The sequence below is a fragment of the Phascolarctos cinereus genome, unplaced genomic scaffold, assembly GCF_003287225.1.
Source record: "Phascolarctos cinereus isolate Bilbo 61053 unplaced genomic scaffold, phaCin_HiC Scaffold_5;HRSCAF=322, whole genome shotgun sequence".
Lineage (NCBI taxonomy): Eukaryota > Metazoa > Chordata > Mammalia > Diprotodontia > Phascolarctidae > Phascolarctos > Phascolarctos cinereus.
In genome coordinates this window covers 315,396,700-315,409,999 of record NW_027555958.1, presented here as the reverse complement: position 1 = coordinate 315,409,999, position 13,300 = coordinate 315,396,700, and the positions used below count along the sequence as shown (strand labels likewise).

Here is a 13,300-nt window from a genome sequence, read left to right as displayed (position 1 = left end):
TACCTCCTGCCTTCTTATTTGGCAAATGAAGAAATGGTCTATGAGAGGCCAAGTGACTTACCCAAGGTCATGTGAATAATAAATAGCAGGATTTATACCATATACTCCAGGTCTTCTGATCTCAATTTCAGTGGTCTTTCTAAAATACAACCAGAAGAATGTTTTATGAACATTAACTATCCAAAACTAAGTTGAGGAGTACATTTTTAGACTTTGTAATACTTTAAGAATCTGGGAATTTTTTTTTTATCATTGAAGGCAGTAGTAGTAGTAGTGGTAGTAGTAGTAGTTGTTGTTGTTTAGTCATGTCTGACTCTTTGTGATCCCATTTGGGATTTTCTCAGCAAAGATACTGGAGCAGTTTGCCATTTCCATCTCCAGCTCATTTTACAGATGAGGAAAGGAGGCCAGCAGGGTGAAGTGACTTGCCTGGGGTCATATAGCTAGTAAGTGTCAGAGGCCAGATGTGAATTCAGGAAGAAGAGTCTTCTTGACTTCAGGACTGACACTGTCCCGCCTAACTGCCCTAATAGGCTGTTATCTCTGCTAATTTAGAGTATACGTCTTCTGCACTCTAATATAATTTGTGAGTTATTCTGGCTAAAAAATTCATCACCAAGAGGCAATCTGATGGTTAGCCTCTCTGAATTTAGGCAGGCTGTTCCTTAGACAAAATAGCCATTGCTAGGTTTCTACTTGAAATTTCTTCCTCCAGTTTGTTTAGGACCTGCCAAAGCTTATGCTTTGCCAACGTAGCCTTTAAGAACACAGGATCACCTCCGTAAAGCATCAGAATAGGATTTTAGTGGAGAAGAATTTGTTTGCAAGCTTTAAAATGTAAAACTAAACCCAAAATTATAGAATAATTTTCATTCCATTAATGAAATTGAATATCATCAGAACAAACTTGTGCTTTCTCTAGGTCACCAAATTAAGTATGTAATCAAGGACGGTAAATCATAAAGCAACAAAATAAAGAAATGTGTAGAAACCAAATAATGAAATGATTCCTTTTGCTTAAAACTGAGTATTCTAGTATTCTATGCCAATTAGAAATTCTGAGTATTCTATGCCAATTATAAAACATAATTACCTATGATTTTAAAATGTTATTCTATTATTTCTAGTAGTATTTCTAGATGGCCAATTGTTCTCCCTGTATACATTCATCTATTAGCACCTCCTATGTACAAAGTACTGGTGTTTTCAGATTTCAGTCATTTTAAAGATCAATATGTTTTAACCAACTATATAGCTCCACTTCTTTTTGGTTTTTATTCAAAGTCAGTTATCTAACTCAATGGCAATAGGGTAGGATTCTAGGTATAACTTCACAGCAGATTACTGAATAGGAATGCTTCGTTATCTTGCTTTGGATGATTATTTCCATAGTCTCTTTAGGGAGAATAAACAGATCTCTAGTTTCAGTGAATTGATGAGCTTAAAATCTTTGAAACCTTTTATTGTAGTATCCACATTCCTAGATATTTCTTGACTACTTTTTCAATGTTAATAGAAACACTTGGTGGTAATGGCTACTTGTACTAGAGTTCATAATGATAAATGTGTAGTTTCAGCTGAATTCAACATACATTTTTTATCATGTACCAACTATGTACCAGGTACTGTGCTAGAAGTGGAGAATAGAAAGACAGTTCTTGCTCTCAAGGACCTTAGATATTTTGACCCATTAGACTGTGACCTAGTTGAGAACAGGGCCTTCCCCCTTCTTTGTATCCCCAGACCTTAGCACAGTCCTTGGTATGTTATAGATGCTTAATAAATGTTAATTGACTAATTGACTCTATATGAAGAAATATTCATTGATAAATAATAGCTGGATCTAAAATTTCCCAGTAAACTTTAGCATGTGATCAGTACATTTCTGTTTCACATTCACCATCTTAACTGTTTGCTTGATATTATTTTTTTTCTTGCAATGCATTTTATTTTTCCATTGAAATTTATTCTGTTTTCCCAGAACCCTCCAATGCAGTCTTCCTATCCGGTTGAATTTCTACCATCTAACTGGCCGTGTGGTGCTACTGATGAAAATAAGAAAACTGAAGTAAACTTAGAGGCTGTCTTTCAAATTGTAGATGAGCTGCATTCATCCCCTAAACTGGAGATGGTAAAGGTAGAGCCTGTAGAAAACCAGGGGCCAACTTCCCAGTCTAACAGGGGTCAACATATCCTGGCGAATCCAAGCAATAGCAATCCATCTTCCACGAGTCAGACTAGCCAGCTGGAACCACTTACTCCAGTAGGTTCAGATATTACATCATTTGTGGTTGGAACAGAACAAGCAATTACCTGCTCTCTGCCTCAGTCACCTGAATATATCTATACCATCCACACTGCTCAGCCTGTTGAAAATACCGCTGCAATAACAGTTCAGGAACCTGCAGGAGCCATCCAACAAGCTCACGTAAAACTGAAGGAACAGCTGAGTCATAATCCATCTCCATCATCGGTAGTGTTTGTACAGGAGGGGCTACCATTCAGTGCACATCAGGTAAGAGGTTTAAAAAAAACACGCTATTAAAGGTCATAGAAATTGAGTTCAGCTGAATCCTACGTTTTTATCTGAAGTGCCCTATTGGAAAGAAACTATTCAGGTTTTAGTTGTGTACAAAAGGAGTTTCTTATATCCTTCAGAAGAACCATAAGAAGAATCAGAATGATTCTCCAACTGTATTTTCATTGTGACCAGCTAGAAGGTGCCAGGAATTTGCTGTGGGAACTTATTTGACCAAGAGTTGATAAGCTGCTTTCTCCAGACTCTGTTGTATTTTTGTCCAGGAGGTTTGCAAAATAGGTACATTGCCTGGATGGCAAACTTGTTACTATTTTACCACTTAGATCTAGTAAAAGATGTCAAGATGTCATTGATCCTTCCTAAGGAGCCTGCTCCTTATTTTAACTTGGGTGGAATGTGGATTTCTAGCTGTTTGGTGATTTCTGATGGGACTAATCACTTACTATTCAGTTATTTTCCACTCTGAGTTGTACCTTATAATTTTGTTTATCCAGTTTCCTTATATCCAAGTTATAGAAAATACTTTAGACTATGTAAACAAGGATAAGTAGTCCTCTGAATACTATATTAATAGTAATTTTTCAGGATAATGATTTGCAGAAGTTATTCACAGGTATTACTGTATCCCTCAAAAGATATTATTCTTGGTGCATTACCACAGAACTTTCCTGCCTACCCTCAACACATATTATGAATAGCTAGGTATGTTAGATTGTATTTTCCCAACTTTCTTATTTGCTTTCCTATTGAATTAGAAATTTTGAGGGGAGAACACTGACTGAGGGATTACAAAGATGAAAGTATCTTTATTGGTTCTAGTCTATGACTATAAAACTAAGAAGCTTTAGCTTTCCAGAGTTGGTAAGAACAGTTCATCAGTGGTAATGCATCAAGATGAAGATTTTTAAGTTAATGTTACAAGTTACTTCCTAGTTTATGCTGTACACCAGATCTTTGTCAGACCTTCTGGTTCTTTTTTTTTTTTTAAAGATATTCTGGTTCTTGAAAATATAAGCCTATAGTTTTTGCTGGGGATTCCCAAGAGAACTATTTAGCAACTCTTTGCAGTTCTCTTCTAATTTTAGTTCCACATTCTTTTTAGTTTCTGCCCCTTCCATGTGTCTTTAAGTGTGGAGAGTTGGGCCTCTGGGTGTTATGTATTTGAAATATATTGTAAATTTGATAGAACACAAATAAGATCCGGAAATAAGACCTGTTAGATATCTTCCTGTGCTGTATTTTCTATTTCAAATAAGCTAATGGAAAGGGCCAGTCAAGTTGTACTGTCTGTTAGTTTTTATGTCCCCACCCAAAAGTTTTGACTTTCATGATTTAGAACTGCATTCCTGCACAAAGTTGCAATTATTTCAGTAAATAGGTTTTTTGAGTGTCATAATTTCTGAAAGCTACATGCTAGTAGAAAATTGGCATTTTTCGTTTCTCTCATTGTTTATAGCTGTTATGCTTGTCAGTTGCCTTTATCACACTATGTGATTTAGCTTTGAAATAAAATCGTAAAGGGACAGTGGGTATAGTTTAGAAAATTGGAGAGTTTAACCTAGCAATTTGATTTGCCAAGGATTACTTAGGTACCCTAAAGGACTAGGATAGCAAATATTTTTATTTTCTTCTGCACTTCATAAATGATACGTCTACTTTATCCCATTGAATATACAGATAGCTCCATTCATAAAAACGGAAGCTTATCCACTGCTTAGGGATGAAGAATCCCTTATAAATATACTTCTTGGGTCATGACCCTGAAATAGAATTTCCCTGATAAAAGAAGTAAAATTGAAATAAATCCATATAATGCCTACGTAGGGAAAGGCTCAGAGTAATGAGTGGGTTTGATGTTTTAGGTGGATGCCAGTATAAAGTGCCAGACCAATCCACCTGAGAATATCCTGCCTTCAGAGCAGATGGGATTCCTTATTTCAGATATGGGGCCAGCCAGCAAACCTAGTAAAGATACAGGTTCATCCACCCCAGCCAGATACAGAGAGCGAAGAAGCAGTTCACAGCAGGGCAAGTCCCCTGGTAAGGATCATTTCTTAAAAGTTTTCGACACTTCTCATAACAACTCAGGAATAAAACTGCCAAGAAGTGAAATGAATGAATAAATGAGCTTCTTTATGGGTCTTCAGCTTACCATTCAGAATTGCACAATGCCTGTTACGTTGGCATTATTCATGATTGTTATCTAAGTCTATTTTTTTTATTGCTTGTCCCTGAAAGGTAGGTTGGGATTATTTTTTTCCATTTTGTAATTTGAAAAATTGAGGGATCAAAAAAAAAAAGACGACTCAAGAAAGTCTAAAAGAATTGTGATTATATAGTACAGGGAAAGACCAGGCTAAAAGGGTAACTTAATTACTATCTTCAGGTAACAGAATGTTACTGCAGGGAGTAGTTGTTTTCTAGTCTTAGATGATAGTACAGCAGGAGGAAATGGTTTTAAATTACAGGACGAGAGAGCCTATTGGACCTTAAGGAGAATATTCTGATTACATTAAAAGGATTTATGAAATGTGACTATAAGGTAATGAGACTGATTTACTTATAGAAGCAAATGAAAGTTCATAACAGGGACACTGCCACGTTTTGGGGTAGTAGTTCCAAGACTGGCTAGTTTTATACTGAAAATTGTGGTTAAATAAGAATAGATGCTGGCATAAAAATGACTTTTAGAGCAAAGAATGTGAAATTTTTGGTGAAATGAACTCTACAAATGAAGCATAACATTAAAAGAAGATTGAATTACACAAAAGGTTTAAAAATGCTGGGAGAATATCTGTCTTGCATGAAGTGATTATCTAGCCATAGGACTGACGAAAATATTGAAAAGGTCAAAGATTCTGTTCATTTAAGTAGACAATTAACTGAGAATGATGACTGCAGAGTTAAACTTGAATGAAGAAATAGACTTTTTTCTGAAAGACAACTTGAACATGATGCAGTTTTTCTGATGATATACCACACATTTTAAGTGATGAGCAGAAACAGCAAAGACTATATATTTTGTCTAGATTCCTTTTAAAGATAAAAAATGTTTTAGAGAAAAATATTTTGTAATAAAATTGTTTTCTGTTTGAAATTAGGAAGGATTTTAGAGATTTTACATGTACAGTGTAAAAGGAGTGGACTGTAGTTCAGTTGATTGGCTTCTTTGCCATGATAGTGCTTTTGTTCACATTATACTTTCTGTGAAAGAGCTTTTGAGCAAAAACTGTATTATCCATCTTGATCATATACTTTATTTCTCTCTTGGTGACTTTCAGCACATTTAAAATAATAAATTTACTTTTAAGGGATTAAAGGATGAAGATTGGCCACTTTTAAATATATTTAAAGCCTATGACACAGGCTCTGAAGGTGGTTTCAGCAAGGTTTTTAACAATGGCAGCATCATTAGAATAAGTATATAATCTCTCAAGTTGACTATGATGAAAGGCACAGCATGCATTTCAATATGTAAATTATGGTATAGTGTGTTTTAAAAATCTCATTACTTTATAACTATACTTCATAAATAATTTTAATATGAAACTAAAGATTTAATCCAAAACCTAAAAATATAGGAAGAGGATAGACCTCTTTCCAATTTTAGCTCAGTCTAGAAGCAGAGCAATGGGCTAGGTGATTTAATAATATATCTTCCAATCCTTGGATTCCATATTAGAGTTCTCAGGTGAACCCTGGAGGTCATATACTTGGAATGATGAAGTATAGTGTTCAAACTATGCTAAAGATAGTTTATAGTATTTTATATAGTATGTAGATGTTTATGGGAGGAATAATTAGCAAATTTCTTATTATCCTGATTTTTAAGCATCTTGTTAAGTCTTTAAATTGCCTTGTGCCTTGATCAGAGGCATTGGCAGATAAAACTCTTGACTGGCTTTGGGTTTCTGGTATGAAATGAAAGACCTCTTAAATTTGAATATACTTATGAAATCTAAACTCGGTTTCATTTATTAGTGGCCAGGGAGCATCTGGCCTATAATTAAGACTGAACTGCTTAAATAGCATTTAGAATTGAAATATAGGCAGAAGTAGAATTCATTAATTTGCTACTTGTTCTTCCCTTGCCGGAGCTTAGCTGGACAGTTTATCTACACATGGCTATATGAAGGTTTTGTGGCTTTAAGAGTCTTTTATTAATAACCAGGTTCAGTGCAAGATTTGGATACCTCCCATTGCTTTTTTTTGGCTTTAAGAGGACTACTCAACTGATTTTTTCCAGTCTAATTATCTCATCTTCACTGATTTTTGCCTTAAAAAAAACCCACCAAAAAACCTACAGCGTTTTTTAAAAAGCAGTCATTGAATTGACTACTGAAAGGTAAGATGAGCACTGGGGGCTCCCTTTGAGGTGATTAGGTTTCATTTAATAATTATTTATTGAACATCTACTATGTACTTAGCCCAGAACTAAATGAAGTAGGAATACAGAACAAATGCTGTTTAGGGATTGTTTAGTAGAAACAGGAACCATGCCTGGATTCCCTTTCCCAGAGAATAAAAATGAGGTACAAGCTCTTTAGATATGACTCCCTGCCCCTTGTTACTGTGTTCTGACCCTGAAAAGTGAGTTTATCAATTTATTCCCAGCTCTGTTGCCATCTATTTATAGCCTCATAGAAACAAGAAGCAGCTTTAGTTCAAGACAGTATTTTCGTTTCTCTTAGCTCTGTACCCAGAGTAGGAGATCAGCGTAGAAGGATAGATGTGATGGAAAAAAACCTCCTGACAGCCCTAGCTGAAAACCTAATTGTATTATATTTGTTGACAGCTAGTTTGAATACTTCACTCTAGCCACCTATGCCTTTTTGGTCATTGTCAGAGTTAAGCCAACCTAGGGAAGGCTTTCCTTCTTTGAAGGACAAATTGATGTCTGAATTTGAAAAAAGATTAGCATAGAAAATATCTGCAATGGTTAGTACTATATTGTAAAAATATACTTTTAAATTCCATCTAATATAGTTCAGATAGTATCTATGGAGTAACTTTTGGGTCTTAATCTGACGTATAGTAACTTGACATAAAGATTTTCATCCTTTTTTTTTTGTCCACTTCAAGATTACATTGATTCAGCCAGCCCTTTAAGCCAGTGTTAAATGTTGAATATATGCAAACTATTTCAAGTTCAAGTCCCCAGCTTTTTTGTTCAGATAGGTACCCAACCCTACTCTCAATGCTTCTGGCTATGCACATAGTGCTTGGAGTTGTTGAATCAGAGTATAATGGTGAAGAGAATAACATTTTGACATCTTATTATGTTATGAGTCTCATCCATATAGCACATCTGAAACCTGTATTTCCTTAGCATTTTAGATATTCTGACTCCTGTCACAGTACCCAATCTTTCTTTGGAGCCTGGCTGAGGCAATTTTCTTCTGAGTAAAAGGGTAACATATCTTCAGAAGTTTTTCAGAAAGCTATTTTTCTGAATGACCTGAGGGAAGGTGGTGTTATTGTAATGGCAGTTTATTCACTTTCTGTGAGTAGTAGTATGCTTATATATGACCCTGTGCTATTTTAGGTGAGTTTTCGAGGTTATTGTTTGACTGTATCCTTTCCTATTCTCATTATACTCTATTTTCCTGACTTGGAGGGGAAAAGATGTACCAGAAGATTTAAGTCCCAGCACTCCAAATTGGACAGTTTTCTTTAATAAGGTACAAATTGTGGATCCCTTTGGTAAAGCAAAATGGGTTAGTGGCTAGTAAACTAGAAGTTGGGAAACATGGGTTCAAATCCCAGTTGTCACTCATTTGCTGTGATGCTTGGTCATGTCTATTAACTTTTCTGTGTCTTAGTTTGGCTGTATTTAATGTTGGTTGGGATAATAGCTCCCTAAATTTGACCTACTTTGCATGAATGTTAATATGTCTTTAAAAACCTTTTGGAGGAAAAACACTGTATGAGTACATGATGTAGTCATTGTTACCATCCAAAATCACAGCCATTTATGAGTAGAAACACTACCAAAATTTGACTTTTGGTTTCAGTATTGGGAGAAACTCAGATATAGCCATAACACATACATATACTTGACCTAAATAATATAATGTCTACAGTGCCAAAAAAATAAAAAGTCAAGTCACAAAGTTGGGGATACCAATTGGAATATAGTATATGTGTATGTGTGTGTATATATAGTGTATATGTATATACATATACATTATATATACATCCTTTTATGTTTTATAATGTATTATTATTAGCAATAATATTATGAATGACAAATGGGTTGTAGACAGAGCAGCAGCTCTTTTTTTTTTTTTCAGATATACAGGTCTTATGTTGACCCTTAGTAAATAGTAAATACTTTCCTAAAGTGATTGCTCTGGTCAGATTCACGCTTAACGGTTTCGTGCCATAGGAGGACCCAGGAACAAGAGTTGAAAAGTTATTGGCCATAAGGGGGCAGCAATACTTTAGTGCCTCTTCCTCTGAGTGGGTGAGGTTGGCAGGATGCCATCCTCTTTCACCTCAGTTCCTTCTTGTGCTGGATGAGAGGAACAGGTTCTTCTCAGTGGTCTCATCTGAGTAAAGATTCAAATTTATTTTCTCTCTTTGCATTTCTTTTTTTTTTCCCTTTGTCCCATAGCCCTTATTCTGTAAAGTCTTTCTCCCCCAACTATTTCTTGTTGAAGATGCTTCTCCTCTTGGGTATGGAAGGGGCATTGAAGGGATCTTACATTTTTTTATTCTTTAGAAAAAAAATTTTAGAGTAGTTTTTGAGTAATTTTCTTATTTTTATTACACTAAAATGGAATCATTAAAATGTGTGTGGAATTAGACTGTTTCTTCTTTCTCTTTATATTTTATAAACATTAATTTCATAATTCTTTTTCCTATTAATTTTTTGTGTCTGATTTTCTTGTGAGATCTCTTGTGATTATTTGTGGCTGTGTTATGTCCTTCTTCTGTTTAGGCTGTTTAGTCCATGGGAGTCAGGGCCAGTACTTCTCAGTGAAAGGTATTTTTTCCTTCTTCATTTTTACTGTTTTTATTATTTCTCTTTTAGTAGGAAAAGGTAACTGTGTTTATAGTATTTTTTTGTGTGTGTTTATAGAATTAAAACTCTTGATGGTGCTACGTAGGCTTTATTTAACTTGATCATTTCACTTTGGTGGATTTGTAGAAAGCCCTTTCTGTTAGGTTTTGATCTTCACATCTGTGACCATCTGTGGCCAGAACATTCCTTTGGAAAGAATAGGTGCTCAGAGAGTGAGGAAAACTTTCAGAATGTTAGAGTGGGTAACTGCATGTTTATACCTTTTTAGAAACTGAGGCCCTAAGGTTTATTGTTGAGAAGAGTGAAGTGTGTAATCTTCCTAAAGCTATGACCAAAACATTATCAGTCATTGGTGAGGATTTCAAATCATTCAGAAGATTTCAGCCATCATTATAACAGTGCTTCTACTTGTGAGTAAAATGAAGGCTTGGATTAGATGATCTCCATGATACCTTTCAGCTTCAACATTCTGTAAGTCTGTGATTCTAATGTCAGTACCATTGGTATTACTTAATATTCTAATATTCTGTTGAGTATTAGCATATTATTGCATTCTAAAATTTAACAGATCATTATAGTAATTAAAGTGCTTTGAGTATTTGCTTCTTTTCCATTCATTTTTGGCATATCTTGTCCTTGCTTTAATCTCTCATAGAATCATAGCAACTTAGAACTGGAAGAAACTCTAGAAATCATTTGGTTCAATCCCTTCATTTTACTATTATTATTGTTATTATTTTTTATTTTTAGGCAATTGGGGTTAAGTGACTTGCCCAGGCACAGCTAGTAAGTGTCAAGTGTCTGGTCTGAGGCTGGATTTGAACTCAGGTCCCCCTGACTTCAGGGCCAGTACTCTATCCACTGCACCGCCTAGCTGCCCCTAATAGTATTCTTTTTTTGGTGAGACAATCGGGGTTAAGTGACTTGCCCAGGGTCACACAGCTAGTGAGTATCATATGTCTGAGGCTGGACTTGAACTTGGGTCCTCCTGACTCCAGGCCCAGTACTCTATCCACTGCACCGCCTAGCTGCCCAATCCCTTCATTTTACAAATACAAAAATTTCCTAGTCTGGAGAATGACTTTCCCCAAATCATTCAGCTCTCCTGATTCCAAATCTAGTGCTTTTTTCTGCCTCAGTGTGTTGCTTCCCTAAGTGTCATCTTGAACCCCCTCTTTTTTTAAGCTAAGACACTTTAGGTTAGTTAGGCATTTTGCAAGATCCAAAAACCGATAGGCATTTATTAAATGCCTACTATATGCTAGCACTTTTGAGATGTTTTGTGAGAAGTAATGTTGCTGATAACCAGGTATCATCAGCATGTATTATACCTTGAGAAGCATTGGAGCATACATTATACTTCCAATTTAATTCAGAATTTATTGAGGACCTACTATGTGCATACAAAGTGCTGTAAGAAATACAGATACATGTAAGACATATTTTCTGCCCTCAATTCTTGACGCAAATGTCCAATGTAAGAAAACATGAAATGAATCCAGAAAACCAAGAAGACAAGCAAATTAGGCACCACATTTTGCTTCAACATAACTTCAGCAACTTGGACTGCACTCAAATATGCAATTTATGGCCTGAATGGAAACCATGCAGCTGCATATTCCATTGGAATTTTTAATTACATAGACAAAGAAAACTGAATGTCAAAGGTAAAGCCCAAATTACTCTTTAAAGAAGGGAATCCCCATTTTGTGATTCTTGGATTATGGATGAAATTTCATTAAGCTAATGGTCAGAATATCCCCAGATCATAGAAGGGTGCTGTCAGTACCCCAATACAAGACCTTTCATCTTTCTAACCAACTTAACTACTGTGTCACCTAAACTCTTCTCTTCTGTGATGAACATGCGAATTTCCCTTCCTAGTGTACTTGAGAATATTCACTTGGTGTAGCACCAGCTATACTATCTTATTATATATTTATAGGTCTCCTTGGGCTCCCAAACTTCCTGACTGGCAGTTGTGTTAACAAAGGGACCTTGTTGTAATAAGACTATCGTTTCTAGATTACTTTCTAGCTGCTTTCTTTTTAGTGGAAACTATATGCCAAGTGTCTAAGGGGCCGCTTCAAGGGGCCCATTCATTAGAGTTAGTAGTGCTTATTGCTGTAAGTTTCTGATCTATTTCTTTTCATTAATTCTTCATTTGTGTGCATAGTCTTTACCTTCTCTGTTAAATATTCCTTCTCTGACTACCTTCAAAGCAGGATAATGCTTACTCCAGAAGTTCTTTTAGGGCATAAAGTGACCCAGTGACCTTTTCCTTTAAATTTCTTTAGTGTATTACATCACAGTATTGTTAATCCTTCTCTCTTTGACAAGGAACTGAGGTAGTTAGAGAATGACCATTGGCTCTTAACAGATGTTTCAAGAAGAACAACAATTGACTTTGCATCTTAACTAGATAGTCCTTGGGTCCTTCCTCCCAGTTTCCTACTTCCCAGGAATGTGGTGAAGATTATTTAGACATACCTGTTATGCACTTTGAGCTACTTGAAGAAAGATGTTATGTGAATACAAGATATCGTTGTTACCATTGTTATTGTTGTTATTATTCAGGATGTATTGAAGTCACCCATAAGTGGTAAATTGATGACTCGTTCCCCATCTGCAAGATGCTGTTGTGGGTAAGTAGATTGTTCTCTAAGGGTAGCTAAGACTGAACCTGACAAGATGAATGAGCATCAGACCATAGGGACCCATCTTATGCTAAATGTGACAAAGATAAGGTGCTGTTTTATATGCACCCTAGAGGCCTGCCAAAGGTGGTAGCAAAATTCTATGTTTAATCAGTTTGCTTGCTAGCATGTTTCCTGAGAACACATTACCATTCTGATGAGACTGTACTTCACAAACTCGGTATCAAAAAATCCCTTTGTTTCAGTTGGTCATAAATTATAAAGACCTCATGTAGTCTTTCTCAGTAACTTCAGTTTGTTAGGACAAGCTGTGAAGCAGAGATGGTTTTTTACAACTTGATCCATGTAGTAAACTGGCAGAACTAAATGGTGGGGCAAGGGTGTGCTGTTGGTCATAGTGCCCAATCTCTGCTCAATTTCTACTCATGCTTTCTCAATAGATAGATTTTTCCAAATGTGTAACTCCTATAAAATGGTCATGATATTGCTTTGTATTATGAAACCAGTTCCTAGGTCAAGAGCTCTCTGCTGTCTGCTCAGTGCCCCTTACTCCCTAGCTCTATGGTCATTCTGCTTTACTTTTCTCCAGTCTTCCTGCATCATCCTTTCTCAATTGCCTCTGTAAAAGATCCACTTTCTCTTTTAAAGACAATGTAAATAAGCCTTCGCTGTAGCTCTTAAATGTCCACAAAGGGGGATCTTCTGGAGGCAGTTGTCTTTGGAGAAGTAGTAGTTACTTATTTGTAACTTTTCCCCACACCCCCGCCCTTCTCCTTTCCTAGCATCAAGGAAATAACATTTCCTTTGTGGAGGCGTATTCCACACTGAACTGTATTTTGCTTTCTGTTACCACTTCTCTCATAAGAAGGTAGCTGAGGTGAAAGAGGCTTGTCCACATCATCAGAAGGAGAGGTATTTTGAACTCTGATGGTCCCTTTTGGCCAACAGGTTGCTTAGTAGTGTTTATGTCCTCCAGGGCTGTAGGGTCTCCCCATTATTGAGAATCTGATGGAGCAATATAATTTTTGGAGAGCCAATATTACAGGTAAGACATTTCATTTTGATTCTGTACATCCC

The 13,300-nt window shown here is 36.0% G+C and overlaps 1 protein-coding gene across 1 annotated transcript in view; it reads left to right on the top strand.

The window, feature by feature from the left end:
* Positions 1-13,300, top strand: part of HSF5 (heat shock transcription factor 5) — a 40,577-nt gene that overhangs the window by 24,821 nt on the left and 2,456 nt on the right. Inside the window, 2 exon segments of the mRNA XM_020992044.2 lie at positions 1,982-2,515; positions 4,402-4,579. Of these exon segments, the coding sequence (XP_020847703.1) occupies positions 1,982-2,515; positions 4,402-4,579 (712 nt within the window).